At 49.2% G+C, this 25,683-nt stretch overlaps 1 protein-coding gene across 5 annotated transcripts in view; it reads left to right on the top strand.

The window, feature by feature from the left end:
• CHAT (choline O-acetyltransferase) overlaps positions 1-24,008 on the top strand; it is a 56,811-nt gene extending 32,803 nt beyond the window's left edge. For 4 of the 5 annotated variants that reach the window (XM_011990957.1, XM_011990958.1, XM_011990954.1 and 1 more), the window contains 8 exons: positions 4,246-4,415; positions 7,479-7,579; positions 8,470-8,598; positions 10,876-10,998; positions 13,995-14,136; positions 14,277-14,339; positions 21,545-21,682; positions 23,683-24,008. In XM_011990957.1, the coding sequence (XP_011846347.1) occupies positions 4,246-4,415; positions 7,479-7,579; positions 8,470-8,598; positions 10,876-10,998; positions 13,995-14,136; positions 14,277-14,339; positions 21,545-21,682; positions 23,683-23,952 (1,136 nt within the window). In that variant the 3' untranslated portion in view covers positions 23,953-24,008. The remainder of the gene's footprint in view (positions 1-4,245; positions 4,416-7,478; positions 7,580-8,469; positions 8,599-10,875; positions 10,999-13,994; positions 14,137-14,276; positions 14,340-21,544; positions 21,683-23,682) is intronic. The other variant, XM_011990959.1, reaches the window with a different exon arrangement.
• The last annotated feature ends 1,675 nt before the right edge of the window (positions 24,009-25,683 follow it).

A 25,683-nucleotide genomic window follows, 5' to 3' on the forward strand; every position in this document is an offset into this window, starting at 1 on the left:
GTCATGGTGGATGAGCTTGGGTGTAGTGTTCATTTTCTGCCTTACACGATAAACTTGTCAGCATTTGACTGATCAGCTACTTATATGCAGGGAGTTCATTTGCAAGGCCACCTGGCTTCCCTCTCTGCTGTCCTGCTCCCATTTCACCCTGTCTAATGAGCCAGGACCTGGTTCCTGTTGGGCAGTGCTGGGATCCTGGGCCCTGCAGAGCCTGCACGTGATGGCAAGGCCTCAGTGCTTCCTCACAATCTGCCTCTCCTGCCTGGAGGTGACGAGGGCAGTGATGCCCAGGGAGCCATTCTTTCCTTGCATTGCCCAGTTGAAAAGGAGTGTGCCAGGCCTCCACCCTCCTGCCTCGAGCCTGCATCAAGGCCTGCTCCCAGCCACCTGGCTGAGCAGGCATGCTGTGGGCTGCCTCAGGAGCTGCAGTCTGCCCACTCCGCACTGGCTTTGGGGCTATTTTTAAGGAGCCCTTGGTGAAGGCAGCTACTGAGCCAGGGCTCTCAGAGTTCACCCTGAGGTACGACTAACAGGGATGAAGTGTGCAGCATTCAAGCTGCCCATGGCCCCGGCTTGGCTGGCCTCCCAAGCTGCCAGGTATCCTAGACTCTGCTCTGACCAGACTGAGCTCTTCCATGATCCTTCAGTACTCCCTGTTGTTGCTGGCTAAAGTCACATGACTGAGCTGGGCATTCATAGTCCTTGTTGATGAACCTGAGCATTGGGGTTGGATGCCTGAGATCAAATCCAGCTCCCTCCACTTAGTGGGTGATTATTATCATCCCTGTTTACAAGAGAAACCTTATAAATGGCCTAAGGTCAAGATATTTGGTTTCTCTGCTCCTGACCTATAAAGGAAGCATGACAATGATACCTATCTCATATGCATCAACGTGCATGTTTAGATTGATACCTGGCACATAGTAGGTGCTCAACAAAGGTTAACTAATAGCATCACATCATTATGTTCTTCTAGCCCCACTTAAATCCTGCATGCCTTCACCCATAAGCTGGAGGTCAAGCCGATCACTCACAAGCTCTGCCTACAAGCCCGGGGATCTGTTCCCTGGCCATCCAAACCACTGTCCCACTCCCCACCTACCACCCTGCACTATTATACACCTCCTGGCATGCCTCTCCCTTCTTCTTTGCTGATCTGAGCCTGACCCAGACCTGACCAAAGCCTCCCCAAGGCTCTGAAGGCACTGGCTAGCCTAGAAGCCTGCAGGGACCCCTAGCCCAGCACATAGTGCAGGGCTGAGCACCATGGCCATCTGCAGGGATGCCTAAGGAGGGGAGAAGGGCAGAGCAGGGGGCCTTGCAGACAGGAAGAAGCCCTATCTTGTCCCAGCCTCACCCTACCCCCACTCCCACATCAACCCATGAAGCTCAAAGCCTCAAAGTAGTTGGTTTTTGCCCTTCATAAGGACATGGCCTTTCCCTTTCCCAGTAGCCAGCTGGGCACCTCCAGGCCCCCTCTGTGAACTGAGTCCACAAATCCCAACTCTACCTGGGCCAGGCCAAGGGAAGCACACTAAAGTCCATTACCCAGCATGGGCTGTGCTTGCCTTGTGCAGAGGGACCAGGCTCCACCCTTGATGAGTGCTGATATGGGGAAAGGGACCAGACCAGGGGTCCAGAGGCTGCAAGTGCTGACTGTCCAAAGCATGGTGGTCTGGGAATGGCAGTGGGGTCATGTGCTGTGCAGCAGGGAATGGTGGGCAGGGGTTTGGGAGCACCTCTGGGCTCTGGTGCTATATAAGGCTAGCTTGACAAGAGTGCAGGTTCCACATCTGCACTGAGCAAGCTGTGGAGGCCACATGCTCTGCGTGTCAGGAGCCCTCCAGGGCAAGGCTGGCACTGCCAGAGGATGAGAGAGCTTAGGGAGGGCTTTCATTGGCAGAGGAGGAGAAGAAGGGCCTTGTCCTGGGCACAGCCTGCATGATGAGGAGGAGATGGGATGTGCACAGGATCAGGGAGGGGCAGGAGGTTGTCTGTGAGGTCCATGCAGGGATCTGGGGAGGGAAGGAGGTGGCCTTGAGGGGCAGCAGAGGTAAGCCATGGAGCCTGCGGTGCCGTGTTTAGAAATTTGGATTCTCCCTTGTGGGCAGTAGAAGCAGTTTCAGGTTCTGAGAGGGTAATGTGGTGACTGCATCCGCTTAAGGAGTTTACAAGAAGGGGAATTTCACCAGGGCCTGGGCTGGCTCTCATTTATGCTTAGATCCTCAGGGCATGGCCAGATCCTTGATGCTGATGAGACTGAGGCAGGGAAGTCCAAGAGGCCATGCAGAGAGTGAGGAGGCATCCTGCCCATATAGGGACCAGGAGGGGTTCTGAAAGCACAGGGTTCCCAAAGCCTCATCCTCGACAGGAAGGAAGAGAGGATGTCCCAAGGCCAGGCTGGCTTCCCAGAGTGGAAGGTCTGCTGTGGGAAACATCTCATTCCCCAGAATTTGCAAAAAGTGAGACAAAGGGGATGCATGGGGCCTGGAGACTCCTTTCAGGCAAAGGCATCTGTGGACACTCCTGGTGAACTTGGAGAATTCACCTGGGCAGAGCAAAGACCAGTGCAGTTAGCTTCTGTGTACCCAGCAGGCATTGAGAAGACCTAGGGGATAGTCTTAAAGATTGACTTACCACCCTGGGAAGGGGAGCTGTCCACACGCCCGAGGAAGGCAAAACGCAGGCGAGAGCTCCCACCGTCATATCCGCGATCCAGGCAGCAAGATGGAGGAAGGTGGGAAGCAGGACAAAGAGCACATGCTAGTTATCTTTGAGGAGGTTCCCCGGAAGCTGTTGTGTAGTTTTTTGAGATCTTGCTTGCAGAATTTAGACACCTGGTTACCCCTAGCTGTAAGGGAGGCTGCGAAGTATAGCTCTAGTTGGTTACGCATGTACCAAGCTAAAAACCAGGGAGGGGTTCTACGAGCAAGGAAAGGACATGTAGTGTGCAACTAGGAGTCTCTACCATGTAATGCACCTTTGCCTGCAAATGCCATGCACCCCATCTTCCCACACACAGAGCACTCTCACCCCTACTGCCTCATCCTGTCCCAGCATCCAGCCCCAAGGTCAAGCTCTCCTGGTGATATGCAGTCCTCACCATTGGGTCTTGAAGTGACTCCTTGAAATTTTAAACCAATATGTTAAACTTTGGGTGGATTTTTTAACTTTTGGTGAACTTGAAGCCAAGAGGCAGGCTGTGCACTCCCACACCCAGTACGGAGCAGAGGAGAGAACATCGTCAGCACAATGGGCTCCTGTTTGGAAGAAACGGGAACAGGCAGCGGGAGCAGGCCTGGCCCCAACAGGTCCTGCCAGGTGGGCTTAGTGAACCTCCCTCTGCCCCGTGGAGGAAGCTGCCAGGGAGGGCAGCTTCTGGTGCTCTCTGGGAGGAACGCATGTGTCCTTGGTGAAGTCACATCCTCTGTGCCTGACTCCCGCTCCTGAAGAACCGTCCTTGTCTGTACTCTTCCAGTGCCACCGGGGAGGGGGATTCCCTTTTGAAACCTGCTTCCTGTAGGAGAATGTCTAGAGGAGCCTGGGAATTAGTAGAGGCTAACACAAAAGCCAGCTGTGGGCCAGGCTTGGAGCTCCTTTGGATCCATTAGTCCAAAACTGTTCCTATGAGCTCATCCACATGCAGGTTCGGAGCAACCTGGCCCTACTGTCTATAGCTCTGCCGCCGAACCAACAGCTTGAGGGCAGGGAGGTGAGCAATACACTTCCTTCAGGTTTTAATGTGAAATTGCCTAATTTTAAAATTGCAACAACAGTTTTGAAATTGCAGTTTAGATGTCTGAAAGTCATAGTTCAGCACAAACAAGCATGCCTACACACAGATGTGGCTCACAGGAGCCCGAGTGGAGGGTGCTGTTGGGTGGGGGATTAGGGGCCCCTCCACGGATGTGGGCTGACTTGAGGGTCTAAGCATCCCACTTCATCTTGGCATGCAGGACCAATAGCCCACACATCTGGGGGACAGCTAGTCACAGCTGGAGGGCAGGGCTCCTGCAGGGACCATGCAAATAAGTTGGGATCCTGGGATAGGACAGAGGCTCAGGACACTCTGGCTGACGTCACTGCCCACCCATAGTGGGGCAGGGTGGGGGTCAGGGCCACTCAAGACCTGGGTCTTGGTGTGATCCCAGAAGATGGGGCTGCCCTGTCCTGTCTGGGGCTCTAAGCGGGCAAGCCTGGCCTGGAGTGGGACGGGTGCTAGGGCTGTGCCTGCCTCCCCTGCAGACTCCACCAACCGGGACTCGCTGGACATGATTGAGCGCTGCATCTGCCTTGTGTGTCTGGATGCGCCAGGAGGCGTGGAGCTCAGCGACACCCAAAGGGCACTCCAGCTCCTTCACGGAGGAGGGTACAGCAAGAACGGGGCCAATCGCTGGTACGACAAGTCCTTGCAGGTAAGCCGTCCAGGTGGCCCTGCAAGAGCACAGCCATGCCCCCAGCAAGAGAGTGAGCAGGCAAGCGGGCACAGCCCGGTGCCCAGGCCCGCACGTGCTTGCATCTGGCAGGCACACTCACTGGCTTCTGTTGCCCGAGAGGCTGGGTCTGAAGGGTCAGGATTGCCGGAGGGGTCTGAGATGCGCTGTTGATGTCAATCTCTGGACCAGCCAGAACTCTTCTCAGGAACCAGTGGCTGAACCCAACTCAAACTCCGTAACCTTCCTGCTGCCTGTGCCAGGAAGGTCTGGGCCACACCTAAGGCCCATTTCCCATCACCCATCACACCTGTCAGGTGGAGGTGTGCCAGGAGTAGGAGAGTACAACAGCCCCACTGAACAAATCCTTAATGCATTCTGAAAGAATAATGTCTGATGCCCAGAGCTGTCAGCTTTTTGGATGTCCACCCCCATGGCCTGGCGATTTCAACATACCTCCCTTAATCCCTGAGAAGTAGAACAGCCCAGCATCTCCATGGAAGAAAGATCATAAGTGAGATAAAATAACTCATATATGTTCATTTATATGATGTCAGCCTAGAAGCAAGAAATTTATTTTGGCCTAGAGAAAAATACCCGTGCAGACAGGACGAAGTCAAGGTCAAATCATTCATTCCCGTTCTGCCATCTTCCTTTTATTCCCCCAACATGCCAATCCTGAACCTAGTCTTGTTTATTTTAAAGTCACTACACTTTTATATTATATGCCATATAGTATAAAACAGCATGCAAAAACAAAACGTCTCTCTACTTTGGGTTAGCAAAGCTCACATTGATAAGCATATCTAGACAACATCTCGTTTTCCTTTCTCTCTGTCCCTACATTCTGCAGGTTTTCCTTTTTATTGGTTTGCATACTGGTTCCGTTATTTCTGATATGCTCTCCGGCTGCTGGGCCAGCTATTTTAGCCTCCACAGTGGTGCTAATGGCTTATCATCTTTCACGGAGCAGCTGTCGGGGTGAACCGATATAATACATACACAGAATCTGGAACTCAGCCTTGGTAGCAGTTTTTAAAAGACACTGCTTTCCTTCCTTCTTTCCTTCCTTCCTTTTAGTGACAGGCACAGATAAGTACTAATGTGGGGGTGGGCACAGCCCTCCCCACCGTCTCTCATGGGTTAGTCTATGCTGACCTCCAGGTTCTTTTTGTCAGCAGGACAGATTATCAGGCGAGCCGGAGAAGCCAGCAGGGCTGCATGGACCCGAATTCAAGATGATGGAGAGCTGGTCTCAGGACAGCAAGGCAGGGGACACTGGGGGTGGGAGGGGAGGGTCTGCAAGGGGTGAGTTTGGGGAGAAGATCTGGAAGTGAGTTTCTTTGTAGAATGGGAGTAAAGATCCAGGGATCTGACACACAAGGCGAGAGATTGAGAGGAGACCAGGAGAGAGGCAACTCGGGACATGTGGAATGGTATGGTGCCCTGGTAGAGACTTTAGTAAAACTCCAAAGGTTGCTTGTTTTGTTCATTTAGAGATAAAGAATGAGTATCTCTTGGGTGTGGTGGGCTACTAGGCAGCCTGCTTTATTTGCATTACACTTTAAATAAAATGAAAAAAAAAAAAAGAAAGAAAGAAACGTGACAGAACATAAAACTTGAAAATAAATTTCTAAAACTTAAAAATCCTAAATTTTCTGTTAGATGTTTAAAATATTTCCTGATATAAGTTTTCTATTGTAAAATTTAATTATAAAATTATGAAAATAAATTATCTACATAGGTAAACAAGTCACAATGAGTGCATGCTGTTGGAAGAGAGAGACAACTAACTTCCTCATTATATAAAAAAAATAACGACAAGAAGTCATATTCTCTGCATTTAATCCTTCATCTTGCTGCTTCTCCCTATGGAAAGGAAGCCACAGGACTTCCAGAGGAAAGAGTATTTTGATAAAGACAGCAAAAGCTCTGGATATTTTAACTTTTATCATGGACATTTTCAAGCATATTCAAAAGCAGCATGTACATATTGCCAACCTTGGTTCATTTGTTTCCTCCAGATTATTTATTATTTATTTACTGCTGAATCACGTTAAAGCAAATAATTTCACCTACCAATACTTCAAAATAAAGCTCTCACAGATAACGATGCTTAAAAAAAAAAACAAATTTTGTCCTCATTATCTTTTCCCACTATTTTTGTGCACTAGGTATGTTCCTTTCTCAAGTCAGCTAGCTAAATAGTGTCTTTGTAAAGTCGTAAGTAATCTCTACAGCTCCTATGGATCCTTCATACAACTCCTCTCCAATCCGCTTCTCAATCCATGAGCTGGGCCTTACTGGGTCTGTTTTCAAGGACAGTAAACTGAAGTCCAGAGAGTTGACGTGTCTCGTTTAGGCTCTCATGGCTGCAAAACTTCATGTGGGTCTCTGACTTGAAGCCCAGGCGGCAACTCGTGGAGCATCTTCCGTATCTCTTTCCTTCACTTCATCTTTCCTTCACTTCTTCATCCTTTCTTCGCACCTTCTTTACTTCTTCATCCTTCCTTCACTACTGTCAAGGGATATTTCATTTCTCCCTAGGAATCTGCTTACCATCCAAAACAGGCTGTTATTTTTCATTGTCACTCATTCCACACAATTATTGACCATCAATGGTGGTCAAAACAAACAGGGTCCATCAGACAAATAGTCACATAAAGCACTGCAGGATGGTGCCTGCGATGCGAGCTATGACGGGAAACAGGGCTGAAGGGCCTCGCCCATCCCCCCAAGGGCAGCTGCGCAGATGTGGGATGAGCTCCTCAGGAATCCCTGGACTGTTCAGTCAGGGAACTTGGGGCTCCACCTTCACTGCCCAGAGCCTTTATGGGAAAGAGATCGCGAGTGCAGAGCAGTCTTGGATTCTCATATTCTCAGGCCACTGCAATCATGTGCAGTGTTTTCTTCAGGAAATAATGTACTCTGGTGTCCCTGGAGGAGAGGAGCCCTGAGAAGCCAGGGGCCTGACCTGGGGCCAAGGGGCTGCTTTGCAATGCTGACTCTCTCCCATGGTCGCCCACTACCTGTTTCTTGTTGCAGTTTGTGGTGGGCCGAGACGGCACCTGTGGTGTGGTATGCGAACACTCCCCATTCGATGGCATCGTCCTGGTGCAGTGCACCGAGCATCTGCTCAAGCACATGTGAGTCTGGAGCCCAGGGATGCCATGCTGGGCCAAAAAAAATATGGGTGGTCGCTGGGGGCTGTGTCAGTCTGGAAAGTGACTTCGCAAAAGATGAATTTGAAAAAAACTGTGTACTACACACACACAGACACACACAGACACACACACGATGAATTTGAAACCCAGCTTTGAATGAGACATCATGTGCTTCATGGGCCATGGATAGGAGGCAGCAGATTTACGGCAGTCAGGGAGAAGTGTGGCAAGGAATTCTCAGGAACCTCTGCCTTGAGAGAGGGGAAGCCTACATCGACACCTATTGCTTATCCTGAGTCAGGGCCAGGCCCACAGCTGCCCCAGCACACGGGGAGTTCTCTGAGCCTCACTGTTTCCAAATCCCAAGGCTGGGTCCCTCCTTAGCTTCCCAGCAGGGCTCCTCTATGCCTTAAACACACGGTGTTCCTTCCTCCATTCCCAGTTTTACCCATTCTCTCCTAGAATCTTCTCCCTGCATCCAAGTCTTCAATTTCTTCCACGTAACTCTAGGGTCACTGAAATCTAAACCAAGCCTAGTAGGCACAAACCTTGTAGAAGAGAACACAGCTTGCTCTTAAATTTCTCTCCAAGTCTTCTGTAAGGGTGAAACATGGTCTAATAGGAAAACAATGAAAAGAAATAATGGGTTTTGGAGTCAGGTGAAACTGGATGGAACCCCGGCCCTGTCACTTAATGATTTTGGTGGAGGCCTCAGTTTATTCATCTGCACAGTGGTTCAGGGGCAGCTCGTACCCCCTGAAACTCCGTGGCCACAAACACCGACATCTAAGATGATTGCAGAGAGCAAAGAAGCGATGCTTCCCACAGCTCTCTGGCCGCAGAGCCTCAGGAGGTTGCCTCTGTGCCCACAGGACACAGAGCAGCAGGAAGTTGATCCGAGCAGACTCTGTCAGCGAGCTCCCCGCCCCCCGGAGGCTGCGGTGGAAATGCTCCCCGGAAATTCAAGGCCACTTAGCCTCCTCGGCAGAAAACCTACAACGGTAAGGACAACCAAAGTCTCCTTCAAGGGGTCACCTAGGGACCGCCCTGCACCTGCCCACTAGCTCCCAGGGCTCCCTGGAAGTTTCCAAAGACCCCGGCTCCTCTGCCTCCCCTTGGGCTCCAACTCTTCCCCATCCCTCATGGAAATGTAGTCAAACTAAAGGAGACATAAAACTCTGGGGAAATAACCTTGCTGAAGTACCCATCATTTCCATAAAATGCAAACGCAGGTCTTTTTTTTTTTTTTTTTTTTTTCAGTTTCACCTGACTGAGCAGAGTCAAGGCCGGGAGATCATCCCCTGCTTTCGGGGGGAGTAAAAAACAACTGGTTTGAATAGGTCATTTGAATTCAAGCTATTTCAATTTGCTTGAATTTACACTGCAACTTGACAAGGGGGTCTTTTTCCCCAAGGGGAGGGGGCCATTCAGGCCCTAACGGGACCCAGGGAGGAGGGCCTGGGGCAGCAGGGAGCAGTGGTGGCAGCCGCATCCTGGCGACCATGTCTGCACTGTAGCTGTTGATTCTCTCATTCAGTAAGCAAACATCAATGCATTCATTCACTGGTTTGCTCATTCATTCATCAAACATATGCAGAGCTCTAGTGTGCACCAGGCCTGTGGTAAGGCTCTGAGAACACAGAAAGTTAAGTACCATGGGACCTGCACTCCATATTGGAGTGGAGTAAGTAGACTCCCAGGCCAAATCATGTGATACAGTAAGATTAATGCCAAAAGAAGAAACAGCCATGCTGACCTGAACCCACAAAAATATAGAAGCTGAGCTCTGTCAGGACTGTGAGGGAGGGCCTTGCAGAGATGGGCCTTGAAGGATGGATAGGAGTTCATGGTGCAAGCAGACGGGGAAGAGGCAGAAAGGCAGCTTCTTCAAGCTTGTACAGGTTCATAATAATGAAGGCTGGTTTGGAGACCAGCAAGTGAGAGAATGGCCAGAGCTGGGCCACAAAAAGGCAGTTGGGCCGCACTGTGATGAGTGTCACTGTCCTTCTGTTATGGGCCTAGAGCCTGCCCTGCCAATGGTAAGGAGCCAATGGAGAGTTCTGTGCAGGGGGTATGGGGACGCCCCCAAGGAGGCTGTGGGAAGGGCACATGTGAGCAGGACAGAGTGTGACCAGGCTGGGAAGCTGAAGAGTGGGAAGGACCTCTCCACTGGGAGCTGCCGGAGAGGGCGCCTGGCTTCGGTGGGCATGGAGGGGCCTCAGGTGTTCTATAAAGTGATGCTCACATTTCAGCTTTGCAGGGTTTTTCCGGAGCTAAGTCAGGGGCCAGGGCAGTGAGCTGGTGGGCTGCTGAGTCCTCAGCGGGTGAAGGAGTCCACTCACTTCCAGGGACCTGAGCAGACCCCACGTTCCCCAAAGCCCCCAGCTCCACCCTCCAGAGGCTGAGGAGAGCCAGGAGAGGCCCATGGATGGGGAAGCAGGAGGCTTTTCCCTGGTGGTCCTGAGGGACCCATACAAGGGGGGCCCATACAAGGGAGTGAGGCCCGAGTGGGCACAGCTTGGGGGAGAGATTTCCAGGTGGCCGTGGTGATAGTGAGCTCAGTCTGTCCCAAGAGTCTGTCAACAGGTGGGTCTAAGGGGCAAGTACTCGTGGGAACTGGGTCTCCTCCAAGTTCCCCTGTGTTCCCAGCACCCGGCCCCACTGAGAGCTGATCTGCTGTGAGCAGGAGGAATACTTCAAGGAGAGGCAGGCAGGGAGCATGGAGTCCCGACGGAAGCTGTGCATGTGGGCTCGGGTGCCCACTCAGGCTATGCGCTCTCCGGTGGGGAGGCACATAGACCTTGCCAGACACTGCTCCAGTGGGCAGTCAGTCTGGACCCCAGACTCCTGATGGAGGAGGAGATTATTCAATATGGGTGCCAGCCAGTGCTCAAGAGTCTCAGTGCAGACTTGGAAAATGTTCCTGTTACTCTGACAGTGAATTACAAAATCCCGGGCATGTCACCTGTGACACAGTGAGTCCCGGCCTCACTAACACAGCCAGGCCACCTCCCCACTCACTCTCCAGAGTCGAGTCGACACCCTGCTCAGCTGAGCTCACCTTGGGTGATGGTAGTCCTGGCATGGTGTGTGTTCTGACACTTTCATAGGTCAAGGCATGTCTCTGACACTTCAGTGCATTCCTGGAGGGCAGGGACTAAGTCCTCACCTTCCAGAATGCTAGGACACAGACCAGGCTCAAGAAGCCCAGGGAAACCCCATGGTGCATGCATAATGTTTTGCATGCAATGAAAACGTCTTTTCTTTTCCTTTCTCAGAATAGTAAAGAACCTTGACTTCATTGTCTATAAGTTTGACAACTACGGGAAAACATTCATTAAGAAGCAGAAATGCAGCCCCGATGCCTTCATCCAGGTGGCTCTCCAGCTGGCCTTCTACAGGTGAGTGAAGGAGGAGTGAGTCTGTACCCGGGAGGGCTGAGGTACACGGTGCTGTAGGATCTAGGGTCTAGAAGCATCCTGGAGGGAGGAACAGCCTTCTGTGAGTCTAGAAGACTGGAGAGTGACCGAGGCTGCCTGAAGGAGGAGCAGACTGAACTGGGTTACAAATCCAGCCTCAGAACAAGAAGGATGTGCCATCAGGGAACTGCCTGGGTGATGGCACAGGGACACAGAGCTCCAGAGGGCTGGACTGTAGAGCTGAGAAGAGCCAGGAAGGGATATGGACCATGGTTGGAGTCAAGGGGCTACCCTCCATCCCAACTTCCTCCACCTCACCCAAGCTCTATTGCTGCAACCTGTTCCTCCCCAGTCTTCCCAATCTTGCTAAGGAAATGGAACCAGCAGCCCCCCAGCTGATCAAGACAAAGATTTTGGACTCATCCTTGATTCCGTCCTTTCTCGTATCCCCACGCACTGCCATATCCATTCTCCTCCAAATGTCTCTCACCTACCCTCCACTTCTACTGCTATCGGCCCCTCCCAGGCTGCCATCGGCTCATGCTTAGCCAACAGCAGCATTTCCCTAAGGTCACTGCTTCCACCATTACCCCTGGTAATACTGTCTTCATGAAGAGTGAACTTTGAAATATGCAAATCAGACTCAATTACTTTCCACATGAAACTTCCCAGTGCCTTCACATCAGGATTAGAACAAAAGCCTGGCTTAGAAGTGTCCCCTGTGGACTGGTTTCACCTGACGCCTTCCCACACCCCCAGCTCTCTCCTGCCTCCTGACCTTTGCCCTGGCTGTACCTCTGCCACCCACGGAAGGTGTGCGTGTGGGCTTGGGGTCACCACCCTCTACACGCACCAGCCCTTTCCAGCCCAGGTTCCATCCCTTGAAGCCTTTCCCCACCCCCTTATCTAATGCAGCCCCCTCTGGCCCCCTTGCCACCCATTCTCTATCATACCACACTGAATTTTCTTTTTCTTTCAGGCAATTGTTACTCATGTGAATTATCTTGTTTGCAGATTTGCTGGCTTTGTTTTCTAGACTGTCCCCGCAACCCTGACACTCTGGGCATCTCACATGCCTCTGAGTCCCTCGCACCCACACCATACCTGGCACAGAGTAGGTGCCAGAGACTGAATCACAGACGGGAGGTTTGGCCAGGAGTGGTTCGGCCAGGTCTGGGATTTAGACCTGGTGACCCAGGTAGCTGTGTGTCAGTGAAGGGGTGAAGAGTAGGGAAATCAGGAGTGAAGGCAGGGAGAGAGGTGAATTAGCCTTACAGGAGGCGAAGAAACTAAAATTCGAAATAGATCTTCCTGGAGATGGGGCCAGCTCCTGACAGTTCCAGGGCTCCAGAAGCAGCGGCTCATCAATGCCTGCTATGAACGGTAAAGCTCTGCCCTCAAACCTGCTTTCAGTTTGCAACTTCCATGAAAGGCATAAAGTGACCCTGCAGTAAAGCTAGGGCAAGGCATTCTCACTAACAAGCAGGCAGCACTCATGTGGACACAGCAGCCCAGTGTCCCCCTGTGGGGCTGTAATTCTCAAGGAAATGAATGCAGTTGCTTTGAGTGTCTGTCCTGTCTGGACACCTTGGGGAAGGCCAATGTCATCCCATATGAGGACTGGGCTTGCCGCTGAGACTTGAAGAGGCAGAAACCTCACCAGCACTGAGATGCTGCAGGACCTACCTGGCATTTGGAATGGTGGTCAGTGCCTTCTGATACTCAGAGGGCATGGGGCCGAGATAGGCCATGAGGTCAGCATCCTGCTGGAGCCTCGACTGGGGATGCCACCAAGACCAGCTGCTCAGGACCTCTCTACTGTGAGCACTTCCAAGTTTCAAGGCCGGGAATGGACATAGCCAGAGGCTCCTGGGTTCATCGAATGGCCAAAGAGGATCTGCTTCCCATGAGCAGCGTTCTTCAGGCTCTAAGCTGTAATAATCACAATTGTTTTTATCTGTCCCTAGATTCAGCAGAAACCCAGAAACTGCCTGAATTGGGGTTGGTCAATGACTGGCCAGTGATGGCTTTTGCCTCCAGGGACCAGGACAGGAGCTCCTTGCCAGAGTCTTGGGGAAATACGTCAGAGTGTACAGGAAGGTCATTCCCTTGCTTACCAAGCAAGACAGTATCACACACCCTGCAGAACTGGACACGGCCTTCCCAAACCTCAAGGAGCCCAGCCAGTGAGGGAGAGACATGTCCTGAGAGGGCTGAGATGTGGGGCCATGACTTGCTGCGTGACACTGGGCTGTCACTGCTTCTCTCCAAGCTCTGTGTCTTTTTTCCTCCCCCACTCCCAACACCAAGGACCTTACTGAGTGGTGAGAAAGGAAGTGTGCCCACCAGGGGTGCAAGCCCAGGGACACTGGCCCAGTTCCCACGCATAAGGAAAGAGGGGTCCCCTGGCTGGTGGGGAAGTGGCCACTGCTGCTTGGGTCATAGTCATCAGGGAGGTGAGGCACAGCCATGGTGCCCATGGGTCTGTCAGAAGCCCAGCCGCCCCTGGAAGGCCTGGACAGCCGTTTACGCTCACCAGCACTAAGGCCCCTCCCCGCCTCCCTCCAGAGGTCATGCTTGAATCAGTTTAAATAAAACAGGATTCCCTCATGGGTGGGAATGATTAATTACACAATTATTCCATTCTGTGCTATTCCTCAAACACTCAGGTCTCACAGTAAACTCTAGATTTTCCACCAGGTGGGGAATTATTTTTGAAGCGCTACCCATCACTTCTTTATTTTATGTCAGTGCAGCATCCCCGGGTGTATACAAGCAAACGTGGCTCTCCATGTGGGAGACTCCCCAGCGTCGTCTTTGGGAATTCCCTCTAGAATTCTATTAATATTAAAATGAAATATTCTGACAAGTCAAGTCAGGGCTGTGAAAATAAAGCTTGCTGAGGCGGTTTTTCTTTCCGAGTTTATGATTTCCCAAGAATAAATTACCACGTGCCATTCATCCTTCATCCCATGCAGGCTCCACCGAAGACTGGTGCCCACCTACGAGAGTGCGTCCATCCGCCGATTCCAGGAGGGACGCGTGGACAACATCAGATCAGCCACTCCAGAGGCACTGGCTTTTGTGAGAGCCATGACTGACCACAAGGCTGCTGTGCTGGTAAGTCCTGCCCCATCCCATGGCCACAGGAAACCAGTGAGGCTGCTGTGGGTTGCCCTGGGCTCAGCCCTCTGACCACCAGACGCTTTGGCTCCGAGCAGCCTTTTAAACCCTGTACTGCCTCTGTGTTCTGTTGACAGGCTTCTGAGAAGCTTCTGCTCCTGAAGGATGCCATCCGTGCCCAGACTGCGTACACAGTCATGGTGAGTGATGTCGCACCACCTCACAACACTGCACTTGAGCTGTGCCTGGGGCCTGCCAGAATGGGCACCATGGCATGAGACCCTGTGTGAGGGCCCAGCCACTTGTTACTCAGGGACTTGGCAAAGCCACTTCACCACCCAGTCTCTTGTTTCTTCGTTTTAGAACCTAAGTAACATAGCATTCCTGCTTTTGACATGGATTTTACAAGAATACAATGAGTTACCACTTTTCAAACCCTTTGAAACAACCATAATGATAATAATAGCACCTAATATGTATAGCATCTTGCAGTTTATACAAGAGGAGTCAACTGTGAGGGGAAGGGGCTCAAGCCTGGCAAGCGGTGGGGGTCACATACCTTCCCCAGTCGCAGGCAAGGCAGTATCTGTTCCCACCTAGGGCTGCTTTTGCCTCTTATTCTCTGTATATTCATTTATACTACCTGTGAATAAAAAGTCTTTGCTGAAAATTAATAGGGAAATCAAACTTGCAAGGGAAATGTTTCCCTAGTTTAGAGAAATAATTTATTTTCTGGTACTGCAAAGCTATTGTTTGCAATAGCAAAATAGAGAATAAGCAGCGACTTGGACTACTCATTAATACCTTCATTGCAAGTCATTCTAATACAGTCTTTGAAGGATCATATAATCTATGAGAAGGAGCTGAACAAATTTCACTCTAGATAGTTGAAAACAGTTGCTAGATCCCTAATTCATCTAAATACTTAAGTGTTTGTTCTATTTGGGGAAAATGTAGCACCCGTTCATGTATTCAGTGGGTACTTTTTTTTTTTTTTTTTTTGGTCTTCATGCTTTATGCCAGGCAAGGTGCTGGGTGCTAGGAAACAAAATATGAAGTCCATAAGCCCTGTCCTTAGGGAGGTTACCGTGTAGTTGGGAGAAGAGGCCCTTCAACGTGAATACCAATCCCATGTGAAAAGAGCCCTCAGAAAGTAGCAGGGGACATGGAAGAGCCAACTGTTTTCTCTGCTTGGGAAAGCCAGGAAGAATTCCCAGGGGAAGTGGTGCTTCATGTGAGCCACAAAGGATGAAGAGAGGCTTGTCAGGCAGACACAGGAGGGAAAGATGGCTCAAGAAGGGTACCATGTGCGAAGGCTGAGAGCCTTAAGAGAATAAGACCCATTCGAGGAAAAGCAGAGCACAGCTTGCAAAGGACAGTGGAGCAGGGGAGATGTTGGATTTCCCTGTTACAAAGTGTGTTATGGTGACTGGGTAGAAGAAGGACTGGTTGCAATTGGGGGTGGGAATGTTTGCTGAGACGCAGAGTTGCTGGTTAAGAACCTTTCTAATATGGAGGGAGAGCTGGTGTTTGGACTGGAGCAGGACAGGGGCAGGGTGAAGGGGAAGATGTAAACTCCTCCTCTTGGTGGAAGAAACTCCTCCTGCATGGTGGACTGCACACAGGGTTACTGTCACTCTCTCAGAAACCCTCCAAAAACAACAGCAAGGGATTTCTGAAAGCCATAAATACACCAGGGCAAAGGGAACTGGAAAGGAGTGGCAGGAACGTTTTAGAGCTGGAAAGCAGAACACATGGCGACTGACTCAGCAAACAGTGAGAGAAGCTTGGGAGACTGGGTAAGTTATGAAGAACAGATAATTATCTTTTATTGTTGTGGAGGTTGGACGTCCAAGATCAAGGTGCCAGAAGGTTTAGTGTCTGCCAAAGCCTGCCCTGTGCTTCCAAGATGGCGCCATGTTGCTGCATTCTCCTGAGGGGTCAAGCACTGTGTCCTCACATAGTGGAAGGTGGAAAGGCCAAGGGCTGAACACTGTGTGCAGCCTCTTGTATGAAGGTCTTAAACCCATTCATGACCTAATCACCTCCTGAAGGTCCCACCTCCTAAACATCCAAACCATAGCAGTTGATGATCTATATAAAAAGCAGTTAGACCCTCAGTTCCTCTCTACCACCCCAGGCAGCCAGGCTACTAGCCCCTCTCCCCAGTGGTGAGCTAGAAGTTCATTCTCTGGAGAGGCTGAAGCAGAAGGACTCTAGACTTGAGAACACTAGGCACAGCTGAGGGAGGGAATACTGTATGGAAATTAATTGGTTAATTAAAATCTTCTTACTTACTACTAAGCCCTCCAGCCACTCAGCTCCATACACACTGGGAACTAGCTCTGTAACCACCCCTCACCAAACAGGAGATTAGAAGATTCCTCTGTGGTAAAATTAACCAGGCCAAGAGAGAACACTCACAGAAACTGATAGTTGGGGCCCACAGTGAAAGAGCCTAGTCAGCACACGAGGTAGTGGTTTGCCAAGAGGCACAGCTGCTAGTTAAGAACCATTCTAATATTGAAGAAGAGCTACTGTAAGGCCAGTGAAGCCCTCAGGTTAACAAATACATTTCACACATAAATCTTCTAATCATATTTTCAGTGCTTTATCCTTAAATACAAATAGCCATGGATCCTCAGACATTGAGAAGACATAAAAGAGTGAAACCAACACCAACAAACATTTTTGCTAATTAAAAAATATCTTTTTTAAAAAACTTGAAATGGACCAGGCACAGTGGTTCATGCCTGTAATCCCAGCAATTTGGGAGGCCAAGGCGGGCAGATCACCTGAGGTCAGGAGTTTGAGACTAGCCAGGCCAAAATGGCAAAACCCTGTCTCTACTAAAAATACAAAAAAGGCCAGGCGCAGTGGCTCACACCTGTAATCCCAGCACTTTGGGAGGCCGAGGCAGGCGGATCACCTGAGGTCGGGAGTTCAAGTCCAGCCTGACCAACGTGGAGAAACCTGTGTCTACTAAAAATATGAAAAATTAGCCAGGCGTGGTTGCGCATGCCTGTAATCCCAGCTACTCAGGAAGGCTTAGGCAGGAGAATAGCTTGAACCTGGGAGGTGGAGGTTGCACTGAGCCAAGATTATTGCATCATTGTACTTCGGCCTGGGCAACAAGAGCAAAACTCCATCTCAAAAAAAAAAAAAACAAAAAAAAACAAAAAAAAAAAACCATCACCACCACCAACAAAATTATCCACGTGTGGTGGCACATGCCTGTAATCCCAGCTTCTAGGGAGGCTGAGGCAGGAGAAATGCTTGAATCCAGGAGTCGGAGGTTGCAGTGAGCTGAGATTGCACCACTGCACTCCAGTCTGGGCGACAGAGAAAGACCCCTTCTCAAAAAACAAACAAACAAAGAAAAACTTGAAATGAAAAAAGTACAAGAAACAACTGAACAGTTTAAAAGTGATCATTGAGATTCTTTGAAAAATAAAAGGAGTTACTTCATCTATATGTGATACGAAACTAAAAGCATTTTTCAGGAAATAAAAATAACTCTGGGGGAAAATATGGTAGAAAAAAATTCAGTGGAAGAATTAGAAGATAATCTGAGACAATATCCCCAAAATATCAACACAACAAAGAGGTGAAATATAAGAGAGAAAAGAGGCTTAGTCCAGGAGAACAATATTCCAAATAATTGTTGTTCAGAAAGAGAAAATGATGGAGGGGGTCCTCAACAAAATAATTTAAGAAATTTCCCCAGAACTGAAGAACATGAGTGTCCATATTTAGAGAGTTCATCAAGTACCTTGCTTAACAGATGGAAAATACTCATAGCAAAGGAAATTTCACAACACTAAAGATGAAGAGAAGATTATAAAATCTATCAGAGGACAAAAAAATCAAATACAAAGATCCATAAAAAAGATGTAATTAATTTCTGAACAGCATCGTTGGAATGTGGAAGATAAAAGAGCAGTGTCTTCAAATTCTGAGAGAAAGTGACCTTCAACACACATTTCATACCCAGCTAAACTATCATTAAATTTGAAGATAGATCAAAGACATTTTTAGACAGAGAAAGTCTCAAACATTTTACTTATTAAGCACCATTTCTCATAAAGCTACTGGAGAATGTAGACTTCTAAAGTGAGAAAATAAAACATAAAAGAGGAAATCATAGGCTCAAAAAAATCAGAAGATTTAACACAAGAAAAAGATAGAGGGTTGTCCCCAGGATGATAGTAAAAGGAGATCACAAATCAACAGTTGTTGAGTAGACCTAGAGAGCAATCAGTCCATAAAGAAGCAAGAAGTGAGAAAATGAATGAAATTCTTGCTGCATGTTTAGGAATCAATTAGAAACAGATACATGGGGCCTGGTGTGGTGGCTCATGCCTGTAATCCTAACACCTTGGGAGGTCGAGGCAGGTGGATCACCTGAGGTCAGGAGTTCAAGACCAGCCTGGCCAACATGGCGAAACCCCATCTCTACTAAAAATACAAAAAATAGCTGGGTGTGGTGGCACATACCTGTAATCCCAGCTACTCAGGAGGCTGAGGCAGAAGAATCACTTGAACCCAGGGGTTGGAAGTTGCAGTGAGCCAAGATCACGCTACTTCACTCCAGCCTGGGCGAAAGAGCAAAACTCCATCTCAAAAATAAATAAATAAATAAATAAATAAATAAATAAATAAATAAAAGAAATAGATACATGGAAAGCAAAGGAAGTAAAAAAACAATTTATACATTGTCAATTCTAGGGGAAACATTCAGTAAGAAAGGAAATCTAATCATAGTACACTACATGACCCAGCTGTGAATACTTGCTTAATTATACTTATGTATATTGTTCTGTATACATAATTATGCTGTATCTTGATCTAACTACAAAGAGTTAAAACGTAATCTTATTGGGAAGATGAGAGAGTAGAAGTGTGCTGGGGGAGCAGGGTCATAAAAGAACTGAAATTGGCCAGGTGCAGTGGCTTATGCTTGTAATCCCAGCACTTTCGGAGGCCGAGGCAGGTGGATCACGAGGTCAGGAGATCGAAACCATCCTGGCTAACACAGTGAAACCCCGTCTCTACTAAAAATACAAAAAAATTAGCCAAGTGTGGTGCTGGGCACCTGTAGTCCCAGCTACTCCAGAGGCTGAGGCAGGAGAATGGCATGAACCTGGGAGGCGGAGGTTGCAGTGAGCTGAGATCACACCACTGCACTCCAGCCTAGACCACAGAGCGAGAGACTCCATTAAAAAAAAATAGCTGAAATTTCACTGTTTATAACAAGAAGATTATAGGTAAAACTGAGAAATTCAGTAGTGGTAACCTAAGCATATATTTGGAGGAAAGAAAGTATATGCCCAAAAGAAATAGCTAAAAGACTATAAGGAATTACCTCCTTGGGGTAGGAATCCGTGCTGGCAAAATGACCTTGGCTTTTGGCTTATTTGGATTTCTAAACGATATAAATATATGACAATAACAACTTTACATTTATTAAAATGTCTAGGAAAACACCCTCCAAAGCATTGCCATAGGGTTGTGTTAAAAATTTGAAGTTGATGAAAACAACCAAATCAAAGAGATGGGTTTGGGGAAAGGAGAGATACAAAGACGCTTACGAGGTGAATCTGGTGTGTGGTTGGACACGGAGGGTAAGGAAAGGGGAAAAGAAGCAAGGAAACCTAATAACTGGTAAGCATATTTGCCAGTGGTCATGGAGAAAGGAAATTCCAATGGCAAGGTGGTCCAGAGCCCCCATCACTTACTCTCCCACTGTTCTGTAGTTTTCCTTCCTTACACTTGAGTTTATGATCATGTTTTTTTGCATGGTTGATGAAATCTGCCCCCCACTACGCCATAAGTTCCACAAGGACTAAGTCTACAACTGTCTCGTTCTCTGTTGTGGCTCCAGGACCTGCGGCACTAGGCACATAGTAGGCACTCAATTAAGATTCCCTAAATGAATGAATGAAATACTGAATTATAAGTCATTTCACTCATTATTACTCATGGCTCTGAGCCAAACAACCTGTGACCTCAGTCTCTCTTGCTACAGTTATTCCAAGGTGGTGAAAAGAGGGGTGAGTTGACTGTTCACAGGGCAGCTGCTTCTATGAACCAACACAAATCAGGAATTAAATAGAGGAAACCAGAGAAATTAAAAGAGTAGTCTCCTTCACAGATAGGCCCACCGTTCTTTCCTTCTGTCCTAACAGGGCACATCTAAAGTAAGCTGTGGTTGTGTAATGTTTGTCTTTTCAGCCTCTAATTAGGTGCGTTCATAGAGAACAGAGCCTGTCATCTTTATGCATTCATTCGCAGCCGAAAAAGAACAGCTGTCAAATCCCTAAACGTGCCTTGTAAACCTATACCAAGTTCATTGTGAATGGGAAGTTTCTTCCTGTGCAGGGCTTTGACAGCTAAGTGGCCATCCTAGAGGACTGTGAAACCCCAAGAGTTACCCTGATGTTGACCCAAAAGTGATTGTTACGGGTGAGGGTGGCCCCCTGAGTCTCCATCAGCCCCTAGAATTGCTCCAAATAAACATGTAGTGCAAAAAAACCAGTGTGCATACTACATACCCAGCCTCAAGTGGGGGAGCCATAGAATGAGTACCCAGCTCCACTTCCAGACACCCCACCCTCCATGAACCCCTCCTACATTGACATCCTGGAGCTTTCTCTATATTTCTATCCTTTGATGAAAGTTTAAATATATTGTGATAATAAGAAAAAGAACTTTTATCATTCAACTGCCTCTTTCCCCTTGAAAATGTCAGCTGAGCCTGCTAAGGGGTTTAGTTCCTGTCTCAAAACGATTTCTTAGATTATGGATCCAGTTTAAATGAATTGATCCTGAGCCATGAAATAGCAGCCAAGATTCAGGAACAGATCTCACAACCTCTATCCTCCATCTCTTGTTCCCTGGGCTCCTACTGGAGGAGACAGCGCTGATTGTGGTGAGAGTCTGTTCAGGACAGCCTGGGATGCCCTTCACAGTGCTTGCACAGGATCCAGCAGTCCCCAAGCCCTGCACACAGCCTTCTTCCCAAACTCTCTCCCCTGCCCAAGTAGTTGGTAGTTGAGATGTCCAGGCCAGCCCCATTCTTTCCACTTAGAGAACCAGCCAGGTGTAGGTGTGTAGGGGATGCTCAGACTCACTAACCTTTAGCTCAGATATCTCAAGCTAGAACCCAACCTGCTCTGGACTCACTCAGTGCACGTGGAAATGTGCAAGGGCCCGGGAGCAGAGGCCGCATGGTACAGCGGTCAGTCCTGAGCAGCCACTCACACACATTGTTGGCAGCAGGCACTGGGTAAGAATGAGCCGTGGCTGCTGGAGTCACCAGTAGTCCTGTGGACTACAGAGGAGGGAACAAGGAGTTGCAGGGGGCCCACTTCTCATCTCCTGTTCTTTGCCCCCAACTACCCAGGCCATAACAGGGATGGCCATTGACAACCACCTGCTGGCGCTACGGGAGCTGGCCCGAGCCGTGTGCAAGGAGATGCCCGAGATGTTCATGGATGAAACCTACCTGATGAGCAACCGGTTTGTCCTCTCCACCAGCCAGGTACAGCCCCGTGCAGCCATCGCCCAAGAGTAGTGTAGTCAGTAAGCTTTCTAAAGAACAGTGACAACAAGCCCACTAGCTGGAGTCAGGCAAATCCTGCCTCTGCTTTTTCTGAACTACGTGACTGTCAGCAAAATGATCTGAATGTTCATTAGAAGACGGTTTACTGACTAGGCTTGGTGGCTTACAACTATAATCCCAACACCTTGGGAGGCTGAGGCAGGAGGATTGCTCGAGCCCAGGAGTTTGAGACCAGCCTGGGCAAAATGGAGAGACCTCATCTCCCTATTTTAAAAAATTAGCTGGGCATGGTGGTGCGTGCCTGAAGTCCCAGCTACTAAAGAGGCTGAAATAAGAGGATTGCTTGAGCTGGGGAGGTGGAGGTTACAGTGAGCCTTGATTGCACCACTGCATTCCAGTCCAGGTGACAGAGTGAGACCCTGTCTCAAAAAACAGAAAAAAAGAAGGTTTCCCATCTCCTAAACAGGAGTAATCAGCAGACCCTACTCAGCCGAGGTGGAGACAGTACAGGAACACACCCATTCTGGTGCCCTAACCGTTACATCTTACTACCTTTCAATCTATTACCGCGGTTTCCATGGGCTCTGACACCCAGCAGGTCTGGAGTGAAGTCTTGGCTCGGCCAGATTCAATGATGTAGGGAGAAAGCCCAGTCCAGGGCCTGGCATGGACAGGGCCCTCTAAATAGGTCACAGATATTATTATAAAGGGCCACGCGACCAACAGCAGAACATTCATGGCCAGCCCAACATCTAACCAGTCGGCAGCGTGTCCTGTGTGAGGGCCACTGCCACAAAGACAGAATGCAATCCATTAGATAGAGGTCGTGGTTTAGGAGGGGAAATGCCCCACAGCCATCAATTTACTAAAATGCCACCTCATCTGCGAAAAGCTGGACGTGGGCAGTACTGGGGTTGATGAGCTGTGTTTGAGGACAGAAGCCCACTCAGTAATTGGATGTTGTCATTATGGCAGTGAGCATGCAGACGTGAATAAACGAGGACAGAACACAGCACCATAAATTTCTCAGGAAATCATCCATGGGCAAAAAGTGCTTTGGAATGGCTCTATGGCCTTCGGCTATTGCACGGCAAATTTATCTGACAATGCGGTGACTCTATTAGCAAGACTAATGGTTTGTTCTGCCCCATTAAAACAGCCAGTGTCACTTCCGAAGGCCTAAGCACACAACACCAGGAACCTGTAGGTTTAAAACAAACCAGGCCCTGCACCTGCCCGAGAATCCTTTCTACTTTTTTCCATAGGACCAGCTAATAAAATTAATCTGGGGTGTGGGGGTTTTGTTGTTTTCCAACTGGAAAGTAGCATTTATGGCTTGAATGCTTTCAGAAACATACTTTCTTGGTTTGTGATCTGGATTACAAAATCTCAGTACTCTGAATTCAAAACATACTAGGTGCATAAGTAAAACTCCAGTTGATGGCAATCTTTGAAACACCCAATGCTGGGTAATTGGGCATGGCCAGGCTGCAGGGAGAAATCAGAGCAGCCAAGCAATACTGACAGTAATTAAGGATCTGGGGAAAATCGACAGAGAGGATGGGCCAGATTTCCTCAAGTTCATAAATTCCTCCCTCCGGAAAGCATCTAACTGTGGGGTGCCACCAGGGGACCATTTAGTAAATTACCTGATTGCCTCCATGCCTTAAATGGCCCCCAGGTGAAGGGGAGACTCAGCCCAAGACCCAGCACCAGGTCACGATGGGAACTTCCAACTCCACAAGTAGAGCAGATTGCACACCAGGGAGTGGGCTTGGGGCCCCTCGTCCTCTGATATCATGCAGTTAGATGGGTCTGTTTTTATGACTCTGGCTGTGTCCATCCATGCTGAAGCAATCACTTGATTTGGTTAATTCAGTCAAACCCCCAGGTGGAAAACAGTCAGAGAAGCCAAGCCCAGTCAACGCTGGCAGGCTGCATTCCAGAACAAGCAGCTTCTGACCTGTCCTCTCCTCCAGGTGCCCACAACCATGGAGATGTTCTGCTGCTATGGTCCTGTGGTCCCAAATGGGTATGGTGCCTGCTACAACCCCCAGCCAGAGACCATCCTTTTCTGCATCTCCAGCTTTCACAGCTGCAAAGAGACTTCTTCTAGCAAGTTTGCAAAAGCTGTGGAAGAAAGTCTCATTGACATGAGAGACCTCTGCAGTCTGCCGCCACCTGCCGAGAGCAAGCCATTGGCAACAAAGGAAAAAGCCATGAGGCCCAGCCAGGAACACCAACCTTGACTCCTGCCACTAGGTTTCACCTCCCAAACTCAGCCTCTAGAGCAGCCAGACCCTGCCGATCCCCACTCCCATCCCTTACCCCAGCTTGCCACAGCTCCCTGTCCTCAGAGTCCAACCCACAGATCACACAGAGACATCACACAGAGTTGGAGTGTTAGGAGAAAAGGGTCCCCTCTTTATGTAAGGGAATCGTCATTTTCAAGGTGCCTTTGGGCCTGTGCACTGGGAAACGGGACCAGCCTGGCTCGGAGGCAGCCTGGATGCACTGGCGAGCCACAATGAGGACTCCTGTGGTCCTCGGAAGCTTAGTGTTCATGTCTCCTTCTCCAGCAGGACCTAGTGTGTCCAGGTGATGCTTCTGCCCAATGAAAGGATGAGTCACCTTATTACATGCAATGTACCTAAATGAGTTAGGAAGGAAGAGGCTAACTCCAGGTCATTACCTTTTTTCTTTTTGTGGGGAGAGGAGGCTGTGTTTTGAGATTCAGAGCATTCCAATCGTGGCATTCTCAGTGCCTCCACTGAGCCGTACAGTCCTGTGAGCACCCGCTCCTCCTAAACACACCACAGAGCCCAAGTCCATTTAAAATATAGTGACTTGGGCCCACAAACACATTTCTGCTTTCATGCCCAGGGGCAGCCTTCTGTTGAGCTCAGAAAATTGTGTCCAGCTATTCTGAAAGGAAAAAAAAATTACCTGTGACTGCCCTGGAGTTGCTGCCACTCTCTGCTTAGCAGACGGCATCAGGGCCAGTCCAAGAAAAGTAAACTGCACAGCCCCAAGCAGATGGCGCCTGGTGCCGGTGGGTTTGCAAAGGACCTGGCCCCTTCCTGGAGTCCTGCCATTTGCGTTTTTTCTGCATCTTTTCCCCTCTCCTCCCCTCCTACATGCTCCAGTAGGTGGAGAAGAGAGATGGTTACTTTGGGTTTTTCTGTAATCTGTTTTAGGACAGAGATTTTTAAGAAAACCACCCTGACATTAATTTCAGAAAATATTAGTGATTCAAGCAGGATCCTTAGGCAGCTGGGCTCCTTTGTTTGGAGCAGGCTATCCAGGGACTCTGACAAAAACCCATGTGGTAGAGCCTAGAGCAGGGCTCTCTTCTGGCCTCAGGGACTGAGGGGACAGCTGGCAGGGAGCAGGGCTGGTAGGAGGGCACAGCCTCATCCAGAGTCAAACCCAGCCCCAGCTCCAGCTCCAGCTCCACCCCCAGCTCCAGCTCCAGCATGGGCAGGATAGACAGGTCAGCCCAGGCAGAGTTGAGATGTCTGGAGAGACTGTGATCATAGAAGAGATGCAAGAGGCACTTCCCTTTGGAGCACATTTTTATGGGAAGTCTAAAGGGCAGGGGAAGGGAGTGAGAAAGCAACCAAAGAAATCTACAGCACAGAGCCTGTGTGTTCTGCTGCACGTCCCTCCAATCCTGCTGCTTCCTGCTGAGCACTCTGCTCTAGCCCAGGAATCCTGTAGGTTTCTCTTCTTTGGGCCACTGTGAAGGCTCTCCATGCTTTGACCTGGACTGTCACAGGCCAGCAGAGGTGGGGTGGGCATTTGACCTTTACTCAGCTCTTTGAAAACACAAGCAGCCTCAAGAAGTGAGTCCCTGAACCCCTGGTTTTAGATGGAGGATCTCTATTACATGTTGTGAGAGATTTGGGCACCGCCCTTTGAACATACAAACTTAAGTCATTGGCCTGTAGATTTATGCTCCTTCCCTCCCACAGCCACCT

Source organism: Mandrillus leucophaeus, unplaced genomic scaffold, assembly GCF_000951045.1.
Source record: "Mandrillus leucophaeus isolate KB7577 unplaced genomic scaffold, Mleu.le_1.0 Scaffold388, whole genome shotgun sequence".
NCBI lineage: Eukaryota > Metazoa > Chordata > Mammalia > Primates > Cercopithecidae > Mandrillus > Mandrillus leucophaeus.